We start from the raw sequence: 12914 nt of genomic DNA, 5'->3' as shown, positions 1-12914 counted from the left end.
TCAGCATTCTGTTACTATAACACAACACCTGAGATAATGGATTTATAAGACGAGAGCATTTATTTTGACTCACAGTTTTTGAGATTCCAATCTGTTTTGGATTGGCCCCATGGCTTGACCTATTGCAATGACCTCATGACAAGGGGTGGCAAGAATGTGGCAGAAGAAGGCCGCTGACCACATGGCCTGGATGTGGAAGAGATAGAGGAACAGATGGGGGTCCTAAAATCCCTTTCAAGGGAAATTACCAAATGAACTAAGATTTTCCACTAGACCTTCCTCTTAGCATTTCCTCCACCTTCCAATGCACCAAGCTGGGGACCAAGCTTTAACACAGGGCCTTTAGGTGACACTTAAGATTGAAACTGTAGCACTGGCCTTGAGGTCTTCCTCAGTTCTGCAGGCACTTTGTTGTCTAGATGACCTTGATGTGGCCTTGGTGTCACCCACATCTTGAGCCTCTTTGTCTACACTCTTAGGAGCAGGGAGTTGGAGGGGTCAGGTGGATGGTGTCCCAGTGAAGGCCATGGCAGGACTCTCCTGAGCAGCAGTGGGCACTACATCAAGGGCCCGAGAGCCTGGCCTCCTCCATCCAGCCCTTTGAGGACTTCAGCTTTCACAGGTTTTAAAGCCACTCCTCCCTGGGGTCTCCCTTCAGGAGCTCCCTGTCCCCAGGACTGTTCCTGAGGTTCCACATTGGATCAGTCTTTTAACGTTCACAGGAAATCTCAGTTGTGTGAACATAACAGGGCACTTTCCCAGTTATCTACGATAAGAGATTGTCTTCAATTTTAACAAACCAAAATTATACCTTTAACAAGTGACCTCACAAGTGATGCCTTGTTGCCCTGGAAACTCACTTGCAGAGATGTGTTCTGAGGGGATGCAAATGAGACCAACTCTGAAGATTTCCTGCCTTTTTGTTGGATCCTCTTTCCTTCCCATCATCCTCAACTTACTGAAGTTCTCCACTCACTCACTATGAATTCCTAGGAATTCTGAACCCTATCTCATCTGTGCCTGCAACCATGATGTCTCGTACAGTTCCTGGTAAGGAGTTTGTCCTGTGTGAATTTTAGTTCAATAGAATGAAAATTAGGAGATGATTGAAGAGAAAGAAGAGAGAGTCTGAGCTACAAAAGCATACATGGGCTGATGATCTAAGAGGATTTGAGGAAGAAAAATAACCCAGACTCACGGAGGTAGATCTTGATAATAAAGGGAGAGAGGAAGTGAACTCAGCACCCAAAGACGTATCTGCACTCCCCACCTTCTTCACAGTAGTCAAGGTATGGAACTAGCCGAGCTTCCTGTCTGTGGATACATAGAAAAGGAAATGAGGTATATCCCTAACTGAGCTCTTCAGTCTTCAAGAAGATTAAAATTCTGTCATTTACAACATAATGAAGGGGACAGGCCCTTGTGTCCCGTGAAAGAAGCCAGACAGAAGCAAACACTGCATGTGCTCCTATGTGGAGGCCAAAGGAGCCTCAATCTATATACAGAATAGTGACACTGGAGGCTGGGAAGGAGGCAGGAGGAGGAGGAGCAGGGGAGGCTGGATAACAGGTACAGGAACACAGGTGAATAGGAAGACCCAGTCCTGGTGTTTCTCAGTGACTGGAGGTGGGTGGGGGCTGCAGTGCCCAGATCTTGACATGTGTTTTATGAAGATCTGAAGTAAGGAGCTCTATCTCTGGGTGTTGGAGTTTTAGGACTAAAGTGAACACCAAGGTAAGGTATTTAAAGTTCCCTTGATGGTTTTAATGTGACTTTCTCTGTGTATTCATGAAATTGAGCATGGGTTCGTGTTCCTAAACCATTCGTATTTATTCTTTTGGTCGCTGGCTCAGGCACATTGATCATTTCTTCGTGAGTTTTTAAGATTCTAATTGTTTTGAAATAATCTGTACATGTCTATTTTGCTACCTTGGATTTAATTTACTTTATTTTTCGGGTACATTTTATTGTCCATATTTGAGGTTTAAAACTTGGTGTTATAGGGGCAACATCATAGGTAGGTAAATTATTAGTAGTAATGAGACAAATTTCCACAGTACACAATATATCATATTTTTCCCTAGATTTTTATTTTCTTATCAGTGTTTCTTTTAATTTATTTAAAAAAAATCATTTCAATTAGTTATATATATAACAGTAGAATGCATTTTGATACATCATGCATAAATGGAGTATAACTTTTCATTTATGGGTTTATACATGATGTAGAGTAATGCAGGTCTTATAATCATGTATGCACATAGGGTAATAATGTCGGATTTATTCTATTATCTAATCATTTTATTGATATGCATAATTTAAGATATTTCATTCAAAATTATTTTCTTAATTTTACAAATTATTAGAGAGTGGCATATTAATTCAATTCATGTACACAGTATGTAATGATCGTGTTAGGATAGTCAACAAGTCTATTTTTTTAAGCAATTTCAGAAACGTGTAATTAACATGTAATAATTTCATGTAGGTGTGGGTACAGTGTAATACTTTAAGATTGTGCACAGTAAGTATTAATAAAAATGAAGATAATTAATGCTTCCATCTATTCCTAACTACCTCTGTTCTGGAGACTTTGACCTCCTCTTTCCTAGTTATTCATAAAATATATAAAGTGTTACTATGAACAGTTCCCCTCATGTGCTCAATTTAAGAACGTGTTCAATGAAATTTTACTGTTTTATATATAATATTTATAAAATTGGCATCCTTGATCCTATGGAGACAACTGGAGGTCACCATGTGAAGGGCAATAAGCCAGGCTCAGAGACACAAGTACGGCAGGATCTCACTCACATGTAGAAGCTACAGAAGTTGCTCTCACAGGAGCACAGAGCAGAATGCTGGTTCCCAGAGGCTGGGAAGGGTAAGGGAGCAGGAGGGTCAGAGAAGGTTGGCCCCAGGGTACTAAGTTGTAGTCAGGTAGGAGGAATTGGTTCTGCTATTCTGTCGCACAGTAGGGTCTTGATAAGGTCCTGGATATTTCAAAAATGATGGAATCCAATATCCTTTGCAATCAGTGCTTTATAATTATATATAATATTGGGATTCATTTTGACATAATCATAAAGCATGGAATACAATTTGCTCCAACTTAGTCCCCATTACTTCCCCTTTTCCTCCTCTCCCCCTTCCTTTTTTCACTTTCGTTTTTTTGAAACCACTCTTGAGTGTTGTCACCACAAAGAAATGATAAATCTTGGGGAGGTATACATGCTTACCTTGATCTGGACATTGCCCAGTGTATACCAATATGGAAACATCACATGGTGCCCTAAAAATATGTGACACTTATATGGCTCCATTAAAACTCTAATATCAAGAAAATTAATCTCCCCAATGCTCCTTTTTTCTGAAGGTAATCTTGGGAAATAAGCATAAATTCAGACCAATGTTGTGAGGAATAAATGAAATGTGTGGAAAATACCACAGAAAGTGGTCATGGTACAGGGTGTGAATAAGACCATGGGTGCCTCTGGATTTGTAAGACATTTTGCTTAAAAGTTGAGTTGTCAACCCTAATGGATACACATGTACATAAAATGTCCATTTTTCCTCTTGAATAGTGAGAGAAGGGATATGAAAAGAGCCAACTTTGAATGAGCATGAAATGGGAAGACAGCTCCGGTCATGGTGCCTGAAGAGATCTTTATTCATCTCTTCAAACTCAACTCACATCTGAAGTCAAGAGCCATAATTTGGTCTCTTATTAGAAACGTGAGTTTATTAGAATCATGTCATTCCAGGTATGATTGGCAAAGTGTGATGAATACAGGATGGGTTGTCTTATGGCTTCACATTAAAAAACCAACCAACCAACCAACCAACAAACAAAAACAGTGCATGCTTTTCTGATAAGAGGGAAACAGGAAAATTCTGGAGACACCAGAGGCTGTCTTCCCAATGTGAGTCAGTGTTTTGAAGATATACAATACCTAACCAAAACAAGTTTCTTAGCTTCAGACGTGGAAGTAAACTATGTCAGACGAGGGATATGGTGATGGGAGGTTGGGACTTTGGGAAGGTGGCACTGACAGATTGGTGGTAATAAGGGGAGGCTTTGCCTGATTCCACTCTGATCTCAGGGGAATCTATGCAAACTTTTCCTTTCCTGTATAGACCAGAGTCCTGCAGGGAAATCAGGTGCTTGGAGGTTAGAGTAAAAAGAAGGTCATGTGCCTAATGAGGAGATAGAGAAAGCTGTAAACTATGATTGCTCCAGTCTCCCTGAGTGCACACCCTGGGGCACACTTGATTCTTCAGGATCTTGAAATCTGACTTGAGGACCAAAGCTGGACCCATTTCTGTTCTCCTGTCTGGGGTCAGAGCCTCACTCTGCACCTTCAACATCCAGGGAAGAACTGAAGCCTGTGCATGCAGACCCTCCCATCAGAGATGCCACCCAGGTGAGCCTGAGGACCCAGTGACACTGCAGGAGAGGACTGAAGAGAATGAAGGCAGAGCTTTCACCTGAGGTTCCCTGAGAGCCCAGCTAGCCTGGCCTGCAGCCCAGAGATGGTGGTGTCTGTTGCTAGCTTATTTTTTTATTAATGGATTTATAAGATACTAAAATGAGAAGTGATCCAGAAATCAGCAACACGGGGTCATTGTTGACCATTAACTTATGGTCACAGAAGCTCAATTAGAAGAGGGATGGGAGGCATGAAGTGGCTCAAATTAAAGTAAAACCTTTGCAATGAAGGGGAATGTGTAAATCCAGAATTAAGTATGAAGAGATATGCATTGGGGAGGAGCTTGTTTAACAAAAATTACAAAGGAGCATATTTCAGCACATTTTCATGTTTGTAAGAAAGATTCAGATTTAAGATTTTTTTTCAAATAAATCCCTGTAGGAGAAACTCTTGATACAGATATTTCACAGAATCTTGTTTCATTCTGAGTATTATCCAAATGAAAAATAAATTTGCATAATAAGTGAAAATGGGCATGCCATAGAGTTTTATTTTGCAATTATTCCATAAACTGTCAAGATGAAGTAAATTGGAAAGCTGTTGACTTCTCTATTTCAAATTGTTAAAACCCTTATCTTTGGGTTGGAGTGTATTCCTTCCCCTTCTTTCTTTTTCCATTTTATTCTTTCTGACAGAATATTTTTCACTGATTTTGATGTTGCCACTTGTTTCTTTTACATAAGCACAGCGCATAGGTGGAGATCTGTGTGTGAAGAGTGTCTGCAAATCTACAGATTTTAATGTCTTCCAATAGATGAGTGTTTGAAACTGAGTTCCTGCCAGGGCTCTTCATTCTGAAAGATCTGACTCAATAATCTGATATTTCTTCACTTGGGAATCCTCAATTTAAATGGAAATGCTGATGAAAGTTTTTCTGCACTTTTGGTGCTAATAAGTCACATTTTCAGCACATTTCCAATTTATTTTCTGTTGTGTCTCTGTGTCTTGATTTTGCACAGTTAGATGTAGGTGCATTTCCAAAAGCCTGGTCATCTTGGGCAGCAGTTGAAAGGCATTCCCCTTCATCATTTCACTAAAGATCACCTCCATCCTCCACAAATAAATTTGAGTTTATTTATCTTTAGATGAGATGCAATCATGACTTTATGTTATACTTTCTAATCTTTTATTTTCAAGTCTCTAACAATTTATTCTTACATTTTATTGCTAGTACCCTGATCTGATCATTATATAATAGTGTATTCATGTATCAAAACATTTTAAAAAATACCTGATAAAAACACCTATACATTATTATGTGTCTTACAAAATAACACTTATAAAAAGTAAGACACCCTCAAGCCCAAGAACATGCATGAATTGATTCCACAATTCATGGAATCAAAGAAATGGTGTCTAAGGAGAATGAAATGCTAATCACCCTGATTTGATCAACACACAACACATACATATATTGAATTATCACATGTATACTCAAAAACAGGTACAATAATTCTGTGTGAATTTTAAAACAGAAAGAGGCCTGCCTTATCTGCTATGAATCTAGGGAAAAGCCAATACATTGGGTGAGCAGGGAAGACAGATGTGCCATTTCATATTAAAAGTTCTCAACTTTCTGTACGTACTTTGGCATCTGCTGTTATGTATTGTTGATTTTTGACCTTAGGTCATTTTATTATTTGAAGTGTATAATCTGTCAGGTGCCTTAACATCAGGAAGGGTTATGGTTAGTGGGTGGGAGGAGAGGAGGGAATGAGAATGTACTGGGGACCAAGGTGGACTAAATTATATTCCATGAATGTGTAATTGTGTCAGTAGGACCCCAACATTAGGTTTCACTGCAATGCACTACTAAAAACATTAAACAGTAGGTTCAAAAATGTTACTACTTTGGTCTTTTGGCAAATTTACTTTTGCTGCTTGTGGTTTTTGCTGGGCACCTAGTAAGGGTCACTGGGTTTGGAACGCTGCTAAAACCAAGGCAGCCTTTTCCTCCTGGAGAAGAGACACCTGGGCTTGCAAAGTCCTGTTCCCCTGGGTCCATGTCAGCTCGCCCTGTCTCTGCTCTCACCTATTCATGTTCTATCCACCCCTTTGCCTTCTCTCTCCTTTTCTCTCACTCCCCACCCTTCTCTATTTCTCTTCCTCCCTCTGTTGACTGGACAGATTTTCATGCTCCTTTGTAAACACAGGGAAGAAAAGCAGCATTCTTAAGTGGGTCTGCTCATTTGTTCATGGAAAATTGTGTCGAGTGGACTCTCCAGGTGCCCTGTCCACATTCTATAGGGAACTGATCATCTCTGTTGTGTTGACACTCACAATCTTGTCAGGGTGATTGGGGCTGAGAGGCCATGCTGAAATAAGACCATGAGCCCAGGGTGTGTTTTCTGTTCCTCTGTGTGTGTGTGTGTGTGTGTGTGTGTGTGTGTCTGTGTGTGTGTGTGTGTGTTTATGTGCCTCATGGAGGGCTCAGAAAAGGGGTACCTGAGCTTATGTATTCCAGGGTGACTCTTAGCAGCTAGAGGTCATAACAGAACTTAACCCTCAGGTGGTAGCATGGAGGGAATCCTTTGCAATTCACAGAATGTCTTTGCAGCAAATCTAAGGGCAAGAGGTTCAGGGTGTGGATGAAGGGCTCCCTGTACCTTGTAGCCTCAGAGAGCAATGAGGCCAGCTCATTCCTCAACATTCTCTGACACCACCTCTCTTCTCTCCCTCTCTTATTTTTTTCTCCTTGTCAAGGCCTTTCTTTTAAGCCTCGGTTTCCTGAAACAATCACATTTCTGAGGTTCTTTGCGCTTACGATTCCCCCAGTGAAGACCACACTGCTGAGGATCATTTGTGGCTCCTGCCCTGCCTTCCTTGTGGTCTCTCTTTGGATGCCCCTCTTCCTGCTGGTTTTCCCTGCATTGCTGTAAAAGCACAACTACCTCTCCACTCTTTTTTTTCTTCATAGTACCCATCACCATGGGATACATTAAGTGATCTTAAAATATTTTTCTTATGTTCTCTCCCTCTCACTGGGTAATGGAGATTTTTGTCCTTATACATATTACTGATGCCATAGAGTTGATGCTTAATAATTAGTTATTGTTTATTATTAATTAACATAATTGTACAACTTTATAGGTATAACTATAACTTTCCATACTTGTGTAAATAGTGTAATACTTGCCTAAGGGTAATCAGCTTAATTACCTGAAACATTTATCATTTCTCTGTGGTGGAATGCTCAAAATCCTCCCCTTTAGCTATTTTAAAATATGTAATATATTAGTGCTAACTATAATTATATACTGAGTAATACAGCATTATGTTGTCCCCAGTAACAGGATTCAATCTTTCATTAATAATGAATTTTATTCCACTGTGTATCTCTACCACATACAAACAACCAATAGCCATATGAAAAATGCTTAAAATTGCCAATTATCAGGGAAATGCTTACTAAGACTGCAGTAGAATATCACCTCACACCAGTTAGGAGGGCTGTTATCAAAATGACCAAAGATATCAGTGAGAGGGCCAGTGAGAATGTGGAGAAAAGGGGAATCCTTATTCAGAGTTGGTAGGAATGCAAATTAATGAAGTCATTATGGAAAAAGGTAGGGAGATTCCACAAAAATAAAACAGAGACACCATGGGAACCAGATATCCTACAGCTGGCTATGTAGTCAAAGAAATGAATTGGCTATGTTGGGGAGATATCTGACCTCCTAGTTTACTATGCATAATTCATAGTCGCCAAGACAAAAAGTGTTCATCAGGAGTGTTTGATTTGTATTTCTGAAATGCATGAAAATCTTTACAATTCTGAAATATATGACTTCCTAGTGAACCATACAGTGAAGTAGAAATTCATTATAGAGTTGGCACAGGATCCCTTAGGGGATAAGATACACAGATCTTCTATGGAAGTTAATTTCTCTCCTTTCCCTTGGTTTTTCTTTTTCTCTTTTTGTGGGGCTAAGGTTGAAACCCAGGACCTTGCACATGTTAGGCAATCACTCCACCACTGAGCTACTCCCTAAATTAATTCTTTTCAGAAAAATATGGATTGTTTCACGTCAATGATGTGAGTAATACCTGTCTAGGGAAAATCCATAATGCTCTTTTTCTCATTTCTGGTAGTCACATGGATATGGAACTAGGGAATGATACTCAACATTTAGAATTTCTTCTTCTGGGACTTGCAGAGGACCCAGAACTGCAACCCCTCATCTTTGGCCTTTTCCTGTTCATGTACCTGGTCACTGTGCTGGGGAACCTGCTCATCATCCTGGCTGTCATCTCAGACTCCCACCTGCACACGCCCATGTACTTCTTCCTCTCCAACCTGTCCTTTGTGGACATCTGCTTCACCTCCACCACCATCCCCAAGATGCTGGTGAACATCCAGACACAGAGCAAGGCCATTTCCTATGCAGGCTGCATCACCCAGATTCACTTTTTTGTACTCTTTGTTGGGTTGGATGACTTTCTTTTGGCTGTGATGGCCTATGATCGGTATGTGGCCATCTGCCTTCCCCTGAACTACATGGTTATCATGAACTTCAGACTCTGTGGATTGCTCGTTTTGGTCTCCTGGTTTGTGAGTTTTTTACATGCGTTGTTACAAAGCTTAATGATGTTGCGGCTGTCCTTCTGCACAGACTTGGAAATCCCACACTTTTTCTGTGAACTTAATCAGGCAATTCACCGTGCCTGCTCTGACACCTTTCTTAATGACCTGGTGATATATATTACAGCTGTCTTCCTGGGAGGTGGCCCCCTCGCTGGCATCCTTTACTCTTACTACAAGATAGTGTCCTCCATCCGTGCAATCTCATCTGCTCAGGGCAAGTACAAAGGCTTCTCCACCTGTGCATCTCACCTCTCTGTGGTCTCCTTATTTTATGGCACAAGCCTAGGTGTGTACCTCAGTTCTGATGTGGCCCAAAACTCACACTCCATTGCAACAGCTTCAGTAATGTACACTGTGGTCACCCCCATGCTGAACCCCTTCATCTACAGTCTGAGGAACAAGGACATCAAGAGTGCTCTGAGAAGACTCTATGAGAGAGAAAAATAAAGTGTCAATTCTACTGAAACTGGAGATGTGCCCATGATCACAGGGCTCAGAGTCTTTGGTCTGAAATCTGGGATTCTTTATCAGAACTTGCTCCTTCTAATTTATTCCTGAGTTTTCATTTCTTTGATTTAATCTACTGCATACAATTCCACTGAATTGGTCACTTTATTTCTCTTTCTGATCTCTATGTATTCAAATCCCCTCCATTTGTCATTTTTCAACTTTCTCAAAATTATTCCCATCTTTGGATAAGAAATATTTGAGAATTCTCACTTATCCCATCTTTTTTAGAAATAATTGAATCTCAATTTACATACATCATACTAAGTAATAGTTTATTTTGCCAAAATAGTCATAATTTGCATTCTTAGTGAAAAAAACTATTTGACAACTAATGCTATTTTTATAATTTTCTTGTGGAAGAAAATTTGAGAAAAAAATTTCTTTTGGTAGCATTGATTGAACCCACTGGTGCTTAACCACTGAGCTACATCCACAGACATTTCTGGTTTTTGTTTGAGACAGTGTCTTGCTAATTGCTTAGGGCCTCACTAAATTGCTGAGGCAGATCTTGAACTTGTGATCCACCTGCCTCAGCCTAATGAGTCGATTGTATTACGAGCATGTACCACCTTGTCTGCCTGAGAATAGATTTTCAATTGTGTATTCATGATTTTTTTTCCTATATAACTTCCATTCTTGAAAGGTAGCCTTTCACCTACTGTGGTGTTAGCTGTTCATTAGGTTTTATTTGCATCTTCTGGATCCTATTTCTGTTCCAACATGATGTTCACAGAGACCACATTAGGCATGGAAAAAACAGGTATCCACTCCACCATTTTTTCCAGGCACATATTTTTACACATTAGACAACATTTTTGAAAAGATAGCAATAGGTAAATGGTAAATAGATTAATGGCTCTAAGGGTCTAGGCACTGGGCAGAGGTGGGGGGTTGAAAGGGGTTGTAACAGGACAAAACTTGGGATCCTTGACTGATGGGAATCATCCTCTGTGTTGATGAGCATATATTAATTATAAACATTAATGAGGTTCAGCCTGATATTTCCACATATGCCAATGTCAATTCTACTGAAACTGGAGCATATATATATATATATATATATATATATATATATATATATTCATTCTTTAACTATAATGCAATGAGTATATTCCTTAAATAAGCCTCCATTTATCCATTCCTCTCCAACACCTTTCCAATATCTAGTAATCTCTATTCTACATTCTAGTTGGCATTTTATTAACTTCCTCATACAAGAGAGACCATGAAGAGCTTGTCTTTCTGTATCTGCATTATTCACTTTGCACAATGTCCTCCAGCTCCATCCACATGGCCCCAAATGACAGGATTTCATCCTTATATATAGCTGAATGATGTTCCATATTGTGTGTATACCATATTTTATATCTCCACTCATCTGTTGATAGGCACATAAGTTGACTCCATATCTTACTATTTTGAATGATGCAATAAACATGGGCATGGATGCTTCTCTTTGCTTTGTAATTTCATTTTTTGTTATTAGTGTAAATTCCCTGGATGTGATATTTTGCTCAGTGTTACCATTGTGGAAGCTCACGGAAGGGTCCTTGGATCTCTCATGGTCATTTATAATTTTCTCCAATTAAAATGTTAATTTATAATTTTCTACAATTAAAATTTCAATTAAAAATTATTAAAGTGAATGATATCTGCTAAGAGTTCAAATTTTGATATGTTTCCCTTTCCTGTTGAAGTCATGATTGCTTTTCACATTCTCCCATGTAATTGCGAGCTGTCATTGCTGTCACGGTGCATCCCGGGCTGAAATTACCCTTGTGTGCTTTGTTCTAGTGAGACCTGATAAATTAAAGACAACCCTGAAATGTGCTGTGGCTTTCTGTAAATCCAGACATAAGATGTACAGAAGACTGTGGTGAAGTTTGCTTTCTGATTGGGGTAAAAATGATGAATATTGAAATAAACAGATTTGGGATGATAAGAAAGACTGGCATCTGATGTTTCACTGTTCTCACTCTCTGCTGTGTAGAGACTAGGGAGACGGTACAGATGGACTTGTGATTTACATTGTGGTTTTTACTTAAGTGAACATCTTCTACTGCCTCCCTTCTGCACACACATGGGAACCCTCACTCTTCTGAGATCTTGCCAGAGTCCTGAGTTCTTCCATTCAGGCAACCTCATCAATAAAGTAGCACTGTATTTCGTTTCTATCATTCTAGTTTTTTTTCTCTCTTACTGAAATGCTCTTCTCTTCTTCTCAGATTTTTTTCCTGTCCATCCTGAAAGTTTTGTTACCTGGGGGCTAGTCCAAAGCCTTTTTCACCTGTGGGTCTAATGTCTTGCTTGATGCCCTGGCTGTGCTAGTCAGCACTCATTACTCAAATAATTGATTTATAAGGAGAGAAGGTTTATTTGGGCTCACAGTTTTCAAGGTTCCAATCTGTGATGGATTGGCCCCATGGCTTGGCCCTGTGGCAATGAGCCCTTGATGAGGGGTGGCAAACACGTTGCAGAGTAAAGCTGCTCACCTCATGGCCAGGAAGTGAAAAAAGAAAGAGGAAGAGACCTGGGTAACATTTCTCATTCACGGTAAATCTCCCAGTGAACTAAGACCTCCCACTAGACCTTCCTCTTAGCATTTCTACCACCTTCCAATAGCACCAAGCTGGGGCACGAGGTTTAACACAGGTCTTTGGAGGACACCTCAGATTAAAAATGCAGCTCTTGAGGTCAACCTCAGCACTGCAGTAACTCTCTTGTCTAGGATGACCTTGATGTAACTTTGGAGAAGGTCACCCACATGCTGAAACTCTTTGTCCACAGTCTGAGAAACAAGAATGTGAAGGGGCCAGCAGGATCATGCCCCCTAGTGAAGGCCATCACAGGACTCTCCTGAGCAGCAGCATGCATGACATCGAGGTCCTGAGAGCCTGGCCTTTGTCATCTAGCCCTCTGACTACTTCTGCTTTTACCTGTTTAAAGAAACTCATCCCTTGGATCTTCCTTCAGGTTTTTTTTTCTGATCTTGGCACTGTTCATAAAGTTCTATGTTGATCACCCATTTTACTTGTCATCCAGAAAATCTAAGTCGTATGAGTATAACATGGCATTTACCCAGCTATCTACAATAATGGTTTCTTTTCTAATTTTTAAGAAACCAAATCTTTAATAAACATTCTCAGAAGTGACACTAGTGACACTCTGTGTGTGCTTTTGCTCTGAAAACTCACTTGCAGAAATGTGTTCTGAGGTGAGGCAAATGAGACCAACTCAAAGATTTCCCCTTTTTGTGTGATTCTCTTTGCTCCCCGTCATCCTCAGCTTACTGAATTTGTCTACTCATGCACAGTATGAATTCCTCGAAA

The 12914-nt window shown here is 40.0% G+C and overlaps 1 protein-coding gene across 1 annotated transcript; it reads left to right on the top strand.

Annotated features, from left to right (window-relative positions):
• The first annotated feature begins 8592 nt into the window (after positions 1-8592).
• LOC143642126 (olfactory receptor 7A10-like) lies at positions 8593-9522 on the top strand. The gene has a single exon (XM_077110254.1). It carries the CDS (start codon positions 8593-8595, stop codon positions 9520-9522), a length of 930 nt encoding a protein of 309 aa, XP_076966369.1.
• Positions 9523-12914: the final 3392 nt, after the last annotated feature.

The sequence above is a fragment of the Callospermophilus lateralis genome, chromosome 1 (assembly GCF_048772815.1).
Source record: "Callospermophilus lateralis isolate mCalLat2 chromosome 1, mCalLat2.hap1, whole genome shotgun sequence".
Classification (NCBI taxonomy): Eukaryota; Metazoa; Chordata; class Mammalia; order Rodentia; family Sciuridae; genus Callospermophilus; species Callospermophilus lateralis.
This window is presented reverse-complemented; position numbering and strand designations above follow the sequence as displayed.